This window comes from Durio zibethinus, chromosome 20 (assembly GCF_047325235.1).
Source record: "Durio zibethinus cultivar Kanyao isolate XHJ-2024 chromosome 20, ASM4732523v1, whole genome shotgun sequence".
Taxonomy (NCBI): Eukaryota; Viridiplantae; Streptophyta; class Magnoliopsida; order Malvales; family Malvaceae; genus Durio; species Durio zibethinus.
This window is the reverse complement of record NC_143181.1, coordinates 10,207,774-10,219,562: the sequence shown is the minus strand read 5'-3', so window position 1 is coordinate 10,219,562 and position 11,789 is coordinate 10,207,774. Positions and strand designations below refer to the sequence as shown.

At 33.2% G+C, this 11,789-nt stretch overlaps 1 protein-coding gene and 1 non-coding gene across 3 annotated transcripts; one reads left to right on the top strand and one right to left on the bottom strand.

Annotated features, from left to right (window-relative positions):
* Positions 1-6,400: 6,400 nt before the first annotated feature.
* LOC111315773 (uncharacterized) lies at positions 6,401-9,984 on the top strand. Of its 2 annotated transcripts, XM_022917775.2 has the most exons (3): positions 6,402-6,611; positions 6,699-9,117; positions 9,372-9,984. In XM_022917775.2, the coding sequence occupies exons 1-3, from the start codon at positions 6,558-6,560 to the stop codon at positions 9,677-9,679; spliced, it is 2,781 nt and encodes a 926-aa protein (XP_022773510.1). In that variant the 5' UTR covers positions 6,402-6,557; the 3' UTR covers positions 9,680-9,984. The 2 variants fall into 2 exon arrangements, with proteins under 2 accessions (XP_022773509.2, XP_022773510.1); XM_022917774.2 differs by having other exon boundaries at positions 6,401-9,117.
* A 1,277-nt stretch (positions 9,985-11,261) lies between these two features.
* Positions 11,262-11,368, bottom strand: LOC149513102 (small nucleolar RNA R71). The gene has a single exon (XR_016330876.1). It is a non-coding gene; the product is annotated as a small nucleolar RNA R71 (small nucleolar RNA).
* Positions 11,369-11,789: the final 421 nt, after the last annotated feature.

Sequence of the window (11,789 nt, the reverse complement as noted above, 5' to 3'; positions counted from 1 at the left end):
CTTAGGATTTTTGGCAAAATTACTCCTAAATGCACATTTATTTTCATGTGTAGGTACAAATAATGGAATTGAGGAATTTTGGACATTTTTTATATAATTTAAAAGAAGTTTTGTTGCAATTTGTGCAAATGGCCTAAACTAGTGTTAATATGCAAAATTGACCATTAAGGAGTTTTCTTAACTTTTCTTGCTTGATTTTTTAGTATTATTTTCATATTTTTCTTTTGTAAAATGTGTGATAAAAATACATAGACTGTTTGAAAATTTTTTCAAAATAAAAAAATGAAAGAGACAAAGATCGTGATACATAAGAGGAACACAAAAGTTGCAAGGTTCCATAAACCAGATCAAAAGCCAAGAAGAGGATGATTATATGGCATTTTCAAGAGATGTAATTGGTCTTTAATATGACTTATTGAAGCAGCAAACACATAAGAAATAAAGAAAGAAGATTGCAAGTTTGTTGAAAAACCAAACAAACCAATGTGAACTAGTGTTGCAATAGCAGCTGTGCACAAAGGAGAAGGCTCTAAGCACCCAACCAACTGAAGATCTTTCTACAATTCTTTAGGTCCTTAAGCTCCTCCCCTCTACCTAAAAATAGGGGGTGAGGGCCATCCATTAAAGAGAGTTAGTTTTGGATTTAAATTTTTTCTTTCTTTATTTGCCAACACTTTACATTTTCTTAGTTGCCAAACACTTTATTTCTAGCATTTTTCCTTTGAATTTCATTGCAATTTTATTGTTTTTTAAGTGTTTTTCAGTGCTTTTTTAGAATCTTTTAATAAAATTTTCATTTGAATTCATGTTCTAGCTCAAATCTATTGATTTATTGTTGATATACAAAACTATTTTTAAATCTGTCTGTTTTGACCTACTTGCGATTTTTGGATCATATTTCCATCAAATCTTGCTTTTTTTTGTTAACTTTTTGTCATAATTTCCTAATTCATAGAGCTACAACATATATCAAATTTAGCTTCAAACTTGCATCATAGAATTGCAAATCAAGCTTAGAAGTTTTGATTGGATGCAAGTGATAGTGCAATTCCAATTTTGAGCAACTAGTTTGGCATGGACTTTTCTTCACTTTGGTGAATTGTTTACATTCTTTTCTTTTTTAGATCTTTGTTTCTACTTGTTACCTTGCTTAGTTTAATTTTGTGCAATTTATTTCATGCCTTTCATTACTGTTTGGTTTTTTTTTTTTGAAAATGTTCTATTTTTCTAGATTTTGCATTAATTTTGAATTTGAGTTTAATGATCCAGTTTTGTTGCATGTAATTTTTTTGTTGATTTAGGTAGTTAACTCATAGATTTAGGTTGTTCTAGCTTAGATGAAGCTTTTTTCTAGCATATGGTTACATTTAAAATTTTTTTTTCAACATTCATGCTGTTCTAACATAGGTCATAATTGGATTTAGTTTTTATACACTGCTTGTGTAATTTTTTGCATGTTTTCTTTTTCAATTATTTTCATTTAATCCTTTATTCTCTCATACATATTCCAATTTAGGTGTAGTTTTAGTTGTGCATTAGAAGTCGAAACTATGAAATCAAAAAATTTGTTTATAACTTGTGTTTATCATTTCTTGTTTATTGTATTTTTGTTTGTTTTACTTTTCTTTTACATTTTGTTTAGTCATTATTCTTAGATCATGTGTTTATATAGGTTGGTTAATATTTGCTTCAAATTCAGTTACAATTGCAACATTTAGCTTTCATTTCATGATAATGCTAGGTGTCATTTCTATGCTCTATGTGACATCATTTCCATTTTCCTTAATTCCATTAGCTTAGGAATTTCTACCTAATCCTCGTGAAATTGACATCTTGACTTTTTGGTCACTATTATTACTTGTACAACCTGTGCACTTGTAGATTTTTTTCAATTCAATGGTTTGAAGTAAATGTGATCAAGAAATATCAAGACATTCACCATTGGAAGTTCGACTAAACCTCCCCATGTTTTGGTCAAACCTCCTTTTGTCTCATGTTTATGTTTTGCTTGCTTAGATTAATGTATATTGATGTGTTTGTGGTTTTATTGCTTGTTATTTGCATGGTTGTTTACTAGTCTTATGGGTTATGTTGTTTGTTTGGCTAATATGTATGTTTTTAACATGTTCTTTTAGTAAGTTTTCTACTTATTTGATGAAAGTTCCTTAATAATAAAGTGCCTTTATGAGTGAGTTTTCAAGTGTTTGATACATGTCTTACCTAAGAAGAATGTTGGAGTGATTATGGTTAGGCCATGGAAGGTTCTCGGCCTAACATTCCCATTACTTGGTCGAGACCTCCAATGCATTTCTTAGCTAAGAAGTTGATATTTTCATGCTTGTTTGCTTATGTTTGTAGTTAGATTTTTATGTTTTTTATGTGTTTGATAAAATTTTCAAAGAATAAAAATGTTAAGTTAGTGAACTTTCTAGTAAATTTTACTTTGTTTTCCATGTGTTTGATTTAAAATAAAATGGTGGATACATTGTTCTATATGTTTGGCCAATGCTTTAAAAGCTTAAAATGGCCTTGAAGATTTTAGCCTAGACCCTAAACATGGTTTGGCCAAACCTTCATCCTCAAGGTGTTTGATTTTCTTTTGGCTAGGTTTTTGTGTTCATATTTAGTTCATAATGTGTTTGTGAATATACGTAAGTCTTGGGCTTTCATGTTTAATCCCATATCATGTATCAAAAGTTACATTATACATTGATTCCAAATTTATTTTGTCACATGCACCACTTAAACCCTAAACATAAACCCTAAACCCCATGCAAACTTTAAACCTTAAACACAAACCCTAAATCCCATGCAAACCGTAAAACCTTACACAAACCCTAAACTCTCATACCAACCCCAAACCTTAAATACAAACCTTAAACCCTAATGCAAACCCTAAACCCTTATGCCAACCCTAAACCCTTACGTAAACTTTAACTAAACCCCCAAACTCTAAATCTATCCTAAACCCTAAACCGAAACCCCAAACCTCTAAACCTATCTTAAACCCTATATCCAAGCCCCAAACTCTCAACCTTAGCTAAACTGACACACCAAACCCTTAAACCTACATCAAAGTTGATCCTAAACCCTAACCTAAACTCTAAACCCTACCAAATCATGAAACAAAATCCCAAACCCCTAAACCTATCCTAAACCACAAACCAAAACCCAAGCCCTCAAACTTGAACCTAAACCTTGAACCCTAACCAAACCCAAAACCAAAATCCTAAATCGTCAACCTTCAACCTGAACCTAAACTTAACGAAACCTCTAAACCATAACTTAGACCCTAAACCTAACCTAAACCCTAACCAAATCAAACCTAAGCCTTAGACCTCAAATCAATCTAACCTAAATCCTAACCAAACTAAACCAAAACAACCTTAAGCCACCCTGAACCTTAAACTAACCCTTAAATGATACCTAACCCCTAGACTTCAACCAAACCCTAAACCTTACTCTAGACCTTAAATCCCAAATCAACTCTAAACCCTAAAAACTCACCCTTAATCTATCCTCATGCATTTGTATTTAATTTTAAATATATTTGTTACATGTATCGTTGAATTATCATTTCATTCATGCATGCTCAATACTTAGGATTTAGAATGACTTAATTAAAGAAAAATTACATTAAGCTATATAATATCTTAAGGTAAGGTTCCAAAGTTCAATAACATTATTCTAGATTCAAAGTATCGAAATAAGAAGACTGTTCATGTAGGCAATTGATTGCCATGCACATAGAAGTCGATTGTTTTAGACTTTCAAGAATAGTAATCAACTACTAATAGCATAGAGTTTACTGTTTTGACAAATAGGAGCTATAGTCTTTATATAATTAGCAATTGACTGCTAGTCTAGGGCAACCGACTGCTATGGTTGAAAATCAATCCAGTTAATTCCTAATCCTAGGGAAATCAACTACTATAGATTAGAAATCTTTTAAACTATGAGTTAGGACACAATAGTCAACTACTCTTTAAGAAAAGTTGATTGCCTTATAGGTGAAATCATAATGGAAATTGATAAAAGTCAACTAATTGCTCAAGTGATGAATGTATTTTGTAAGTTGAAGGAAGTTGACTGTTTTAAAAAGGAGTCGATTGCCCTACTTTAAAAAACATTCTAGAAATTAAAAGTACAAAGGGGCAGTCGATTGTTTTCTAGGTCGAGTCAATTACTTTGCATAAAAAGTTACAACTTCTAGAAATGTGAAAAATGATTTCTCTTGATATGATAAGTTTGATTGATTTTTTGAACCAATACGTCCTTTATTATTCAAAATGACATCTTTATAATAAAAGAAGTGATTTTTGATTGAAACAAAACAATTAAAAAGTCGTAATATTAGGATTTAATCTCTATAAATAAATATTGTTGTAGGCTCATTTGACATATTTAAAATTTTAGAATTCTTTCTCTTTTCTCCTTTTTTTCTTTTCACAAATAAAAGATTTTTTTGGCATTATTTGTTGTAAAAAGTCTTGGTAAAAAGAAGGCATTTTTGTCTCTCATCAAGGGGCTTTTAATGGCTTAATTTCACTAGTGCAAGATGATTCAAACAAGCTTTCGTTGTATTTTGGAGGTTTTTTTATTTAGCCTTTTTCGCATACCATTATCAATAAGGGTGAAATAAGCCTTAGAAATAATAGCATAAGTAACATTCCTTGAAACCGTTTTTATATTGATATTGAATATTCCATTTTGTTCAACTAAAGTGCATAAAAGAAGGATACAAGAGGATTTCAATTTCAACTACAGAGTTCACATTGTTTGTATTCTTTAGACCTTGTAACTTTCTAACTTTTTGGAGGATGTTTGGCTTAATTTATGGAAAAGGTTTTTTCTATGAAAATAGAAATTAGGTATTTGATTATCAAATTTTTATAACTTTTTATGATATGAAAAATTAAAATTGAAAACTTTGAATAATCTAATTATATTTGATAAAATTTGACTTTATTTAAACAACTCATTTAAGAGTGAAATTGATTTAATTTTAAAAGTTAATAACTTAAACCTAATATGACCTGACCCGTAATAACCCTAAAGATGATTTGAACTCAATAAACCTAAATAATCCTAACGATGGCAATAAGTATGGTATAAATAAGTGTTGGGTACTACTTGATCCATTTAAATAAGATTAGGGTACCTTATAAATGAGTTTAGATAAGGTATGGGTAATAAGCTTAGAGTATTGGTTAATTGAAATTGATTACAAATAATAACTTTTTTATATTTAATTAATATTTATATTATTTTTAATATATTACTTTTACATGACTAATTATTTCTTAAAATTTATAAATTATTCAAATATAAAATTTATTTTTAAATTTATTAATTTATTTTTGATTAATCAAAATATAAAAAATTGATTTTATTTTTTATATTTTTTATTATTGAACTTGGATTGAATTGGCTTTTTGTAATGGATACCTATAAAATTTTTAACTAAATAAATTTTTGCAGATTTTAATTGGGCTTTAATAGGGAATTGTTAAACTAGTTTGAATATAATATGAATATTGTATTTGATAATTGAATTCAAATATGAATATTTTAAAAATAACAAGTATTTTACATACTATCATTTTTGCATGATTTTTAAATATTTTGAATTTAAAATATCTCAAACTTAAAATAATTAAATTCAAAATAATCTATATTTTAAAATGATTGAATTTGAAATGGCTAAAATCCCAAATTAACTTAATTTCCTTGAACCTAAAATAATAATCCATAGCGAAATAATCGGTACCGAAATCCAACATGAAACCACGCGTTTGCGTCCACTTCGCTCTTGGTTTGGACCGTAACCAAGACTCCAAAACTAGAAGTCTTTAAAACGCGTGTTCAAATTGCATTCAAAGCTCTTCTCCGCCAGGGGACCCCCGCACACAAAGACTTTGAATCGTTTGCTTTCCACTCATGATTCATCATCTGAATTCGCTAGTTTTTTCTCACTTACTATTAAACAATCAATTTCTCTTTACAAGAGAATTATTTAAGTTGATGGAAAGATCAATCTTTTTAATTATATTCATAATCAAATATTATATTTATATAATTAATTAAATAATTAATTAATAAATTATAACTTAATTAAAAAAAATCCATATACTTAATAAAACCTAAAATTTCAAAATTTTGGCACTTCCTTCTTATCGCTAATGTGGATTCCTTGGCATAGAAAGACCAATCTTATGAGAGTATAAACGAGTGAGTAAAAGACGTAAAAAAAGGGTAAAGAGAAATAATAGCTGCCGCTCCCAAAAAGCCATTGTCAGTCGGTCAATTTTTATGTTGTTTGCAGTCAACTCCGCTCCCAACACGCCTAACGTGTTTCTTCCTTCTCCACTTTCCCATGAATTTCCACGTAGAAAATCGCAAATCCCCCCGTCCCTCCCCCAACATCTCTCCCTATCTTGTGTTACTCGAATTCCGTTCTCATTTTATTCTCTGCTCTGTTCTTTTCCCTTCGCTTCTGTCCCCTCTCCTCCCAACTTCCCAACTTAACTCAAAGCAAAACAGAGCCTGCTTGGAATATGGTCTTCCATACAGCTAACATGAGGAGTTGCATTCACAGCATATATTTGCTGGTATATATCTTCTTCTGTATATTTCCTTTGGTCTTCTGTAAACTAGCTTCAAACCAGACGGACGTAATGATCAATGTTTCTCGGCAGCTTAACATCTCAAATTCGCCATGGAATGCTGCAAAAGAACCAAACGTATGCCAATGGAAAGGAGTTACATGCAACAGCACCCTCAACAACTCCGTAGTCTCCCTTTCTTTATCCGGGTTTGGTCTCTCTAATTCTAGCTTTCTACCCATGCTTTGCCATATTGATTCTTTGCAGTCTCTTGATTTTTCCAACAACTCTTTGACGTCAATCCCAATTGAATTTTTCAATAGTTGTGGAGGGATTGATGAGTTAAAGAGCTTGAACTTTAGCAATAACATGTTGGTTGGTTCTTTGCCTACTTTTCAAAAGTTTCCTGGGCTGGAATCCCTTGATTTATCTTTCAATCATTTGAGTGGAAATATTGATTCGCAGTTGAATGATTTGAGTGCACTGAAAAATTTGAACCTTATCTTCAATAATTTCAATGGTTCTGTTCCTAGCCGCCTCGGAAAATCCAGGGTTTTGGAACGACTTGAGCTTTCTGTTAATAACTTCACTGGTTCTATACCTATGGATATTGGGACGTATGGGAATTTGATCCTGATTGATCTTAGTCGCAATATGCTTACGGGAGTTATTCCTGAATCTGTTGGGAACCTTACGAGGTTGCAAATCCTGATTCTATCTTCCAATCAATTGAATGGGGCAATCCCTGTCGGCCTTTCACGAATCACAAAACTGCAGCGGTTCGCAGCCAATCAAAACAAGTTTGTTGGTTCAATTCCTAGTAATATCACAAAATTTCTCAAAAATTTAGATCTTAGTTATAATGAAATAACTGGGGAAATTCCATCGGAGTTTTTATTGCCATCAAATTTGCACACTGTGGATTTGTCTTATAACAAGTTGCATGGACCAATACCTGAAAGCATATCTCCAAGTTTGGTCAGGTTAAGGTTGGGTAGCAATAATCTCAGTGGCCCAATCTCTTCAGTAAGATTTGCATCGCTTCAGAATTTGATGTATTTGGAGTTGGAAAACAACACCTTTACCGGAATGATACCAACTGAAATTGGTTCTTGCACAAAATTGGCATTGTTGAACTTGGCTCATAATGAGCTGAATGGAACATTGCCAGTGGAGTTAGGTCATCTTACAAATCTTCAGGTTCTGAAACTTCAACTCAACAAGCTTGGTGGTGATATCCCGGGTCAGATTGGAGGATTAAATATCTTATCCATACTTAATATCAGCTGGAATTCACTAAATGGCACCATACCTTCTTCAATTTCAAATTGTGGAAAGCTTCTTAGCCTGAACTTGCAAGGCAATGATCTCACTGGTTCTATACCTGATAACATCAGTAAGTTGAATTATCTTTTAGAACTCCAGCTTGGAGAAAATAAATTGCGTGGTAGGATCCCCTCTATGCCACTGAAGTTGCAGATTTCTTTGAATCTCAGCTCCAACCTCTTCGAAGGACCTATTCCAAGGACTCTTTCTGGACTGAATAATTTGGAGGTTTTGGATCTCTCTAACAATAACTTCTCAGGTGAAGTTCCTGATTTCCTTGCTCAATTGTCTTCACTGACACTGTTAATACTTTCCAATAATCAGCTGTCAGGAGTTCTTCCTATGTTCAATCAACATGTTTCAGTCAATAAAAGTGGAAACCCAGAACTTCGTCCTGCAGAAAGTTCTTCTCCAGTATCAAGTAAAAATAGAAAATCAGTTGCTATGACAATTGTCATTACACTTGCAGCGGCTGTTCTTGCTGTAGGGGTAGTTGCAATTATTTTTCTATTGATCTCAAGACGCTTTCACAAGGTTAATGATAACCAATTACAATCATGGGAAGTTCTTTCTCCCCCTCAGGTTATACGAGGCAACTTATTGACAGCAAATGGAATCCATAAATCTAATATTGACATCGCCAAGGCCATGGAAGTGATTGCCAGTCCAGCAAACATTGTGCTAAAAACCAGATTTTCCACCTATTACAAGGCTATCATGCCATCAGGAGCAAGCTATTTCGTCAAGAAGCTTAATTGGAGTGACAAGATATTCCAATTGGGCAGCCATGACAAATTTGTGCAAGAGCTAGAGGTATTGGGGAACCTAAGCAATTCAAATGTCATGATTCCTTTGGCCTATGTATTGACAGTTGATAGTGCATATCTATTTTATGAATTTGCTCCAAAGGGCACCCTCCATGATATTCTTCATGGCAGCTTGAAATATTCTTTGGATTGGGCAAGTCGTTACAGTATAGCAGTTGGAGTAGCTCAAGGTCTTGCTTTTTTGCATGGATGCACTTCAAGTCCGATTCTCCTCCTTGACCTTTCAAGCAGAAGCATCGTGCTTAAGTCTTTGAAGGAGCCACAGGTTGGAGACATTGAGCTTTTTAAAGTAATTAATCCTTCCAAGAGCACTGGAAGCCTCTCCACTGTTGCTGGTTCTGTAGGTTATATTCCTCCGGGTAAAGTTTGACATGCATGATATATATATATATATACTTTGGCCTCTAGACATGCATGATCTTACAATAGGAAATTTTTAAGTGAATCAACTGACTTGTTAACCAATTATTGTTGCATATGATTTAGCTAAAAAATGAACTAATATTTTTGTTTCTGTGATATTGTCAGTTCCTTTAACCATCTCTAAACTATATAAATATGAACTCTCAGTTTTTGTCCTAGACCTTTCATCACATATTTTGGTGGTTTGCAGAGTATGCATACACAATGAGGGTAACAATGGCTGGGAATATTTATAGCTTTGGAGTTGTACTGCTGGAATTGCTGACAGGAAAACCAGCAGTAAGTGAGGGAACTGAGTTAGCCAAGTGGGTATTAAGTAACTCAGTGCGGCCCGATAAGCTAGATCACATCCTTGATTTTAATATCATTAGAACATCACTAGTGGTCAGAAATCAGATGCTTGCTGTCTTGAAAGTTGCTATTGCTTGTATTAGTGTTTCACCAGAAGCAAGGCCGAAGATGAAAAGTGTGCTGAGGATGATCCTCAATGCAAGATAAATCATCGGTTGCAACACAACAACACGACTGGCTTTATATACCTTAATTAGCAACTCTGTTTCATACAAATTACAATAGATAGAAGAAAACCAGTACCGGCATACAGGGCCGTGGTAGCGGTAGGCAGGCAACCTACATGTAGAAATGGTTAGTTTTGAATGCATTCTCATATGTAATATATACCTATCAATTTTGGCTTCTGTAGTTTACAGTACCTTTGTAAAACTCAGTTTTAAAGAAATCATAGTCAATGGCCAATTGTCCAATCATAATCATGGATTATGCGATGGATAAGTTTGGATGAAGCCCACTTGCACAAGTGATGGATTCTAATTTATTGTTGTGATTATATAATTGTAGAATCTTAATAGATAATGCTCCCGAATAATAAGGATTTAAGCTGGCAGTCGTTAGTAGAGTGCTAAACTTTTTGTTTCTTATTAGTGGAATGCTAAATTCTTTAATTTCAGTGATCAAATTTAAATTCTGACAACTTAAATATAAAAAAATATAGAGAACTTACAAAAAAGATAGTGATAAATTAGAAAACAAACAGAACAACTTTATTGATATAAGAGTAATTAACAGCCAAAATTTAATTGATAGCAAGATGATGAAGATGGTTAATAGCAACAGAGAAGTTAACATAAAAAATACGGATGAACTAAAGAAAATAGAACCTGAAAAAAAAAAAAAAAGTTGATGTAACCATTGCTCTGGGAAATTTTGGTCTTGTTCTCTACTGAAAACTCGAACAAATTGTGATAGGCCCCTACATTTTTCTATCTCAAGTACATTCCAAGATCAAGTATAATTGATTTCAAACACATGAATGTTGGGGAGCATGCTACAAGACAATTATCTGAAAACGACAACGCCATGGGACATCCTTGCGTGAAAGGGGGTTAGACTAGAACATAAGGTCCTTGGGATCCTCAATAATCTTAGTCAGGGTTTGCAAGAATGAAGCTTCAGCATGACACGGTGATCTGCTGTAACATTTACCCGCAAAAAATTTAGAGTTCAAAGGTGGTTTTGTTCTAATGCAGGCTATTTAAACATGATCGTCCTATAGGACAGAACAAAGATGTGTTTTCTTTCTCCATTTTTATTAGGAATAAATACAACAAGGCTGCTCTTCCTTAATAAAGGAAAAATCTTTGTTACCTGCATCTGGTTCATGCATGGTGTATGAATTGAACACCAAAAGTGCAATAAGGCAGCTGGGATTAAAGGCACCAAAAAACTAAGCTGAGTTGGCAAATTAGGAGGTCAACCATATAAGCCAATAATTTTGAGATTAAACTTGCAATCATCCAAATGATACAATAGTCAGTGCCATTTAGTTGCCATTCGAGTGAGGATCCAAAAGCTCATTTTTGGGATTTCTTGGAGATATTGATGCATTTAAACATAATGGTGTTATTGAGGATGCCATTTTTATAAAGCCTATGTTGTTCCCATTTTCCCTTAGAGATAGATCTAAAAGTTTATTAGCCTCGATGCCACCAAATTCCATCACCACTTAGATGATTTAATACAGAATTTCATGGCTAAATTTTTTCCCCCAGCCAAGACGGCCAAGCTTCAGAATGAAATTACTGCATTTGCCTAGCACGACTCAGAGATCTTGTATGAGACATGGAAGAGATACAAAGAACTCCTGAGGCAGTGTTTACACCATAGACTATCAAAATGGTTGAAGATTCAAATCTTTTGTAATGGGTTAGTACCTAATACTAGGAAACTTTTAGATGCTACATCAGGAGGTGCTTTAATGAGTAAGACTTTTGACATAGCTTATGATCTAATTGAGGATATGGCAACTAATACTTGTTAGTGGTCTGATGAGAGATAGCATCTTCAGAAAGCTTTGAGGGTCTATAAGCTTAGTGAGCTTACAATGTTTAGTACTAAGGTAGATTCCGTAGCCAAATCTGTAGTCTTTACATTGAAGGTTACATCTTTAAAGCTTAGTCCTAGTCATTCCAGGTTTACTCATATCCATAATTCTGTAATTATGTGCAAGACATGTGGGGTAGGACACCTGGGTTTGAATACCCATTTAGAGTTAGTTTCATTTATAGGACAAAACCCTAGGCAGTTCAAT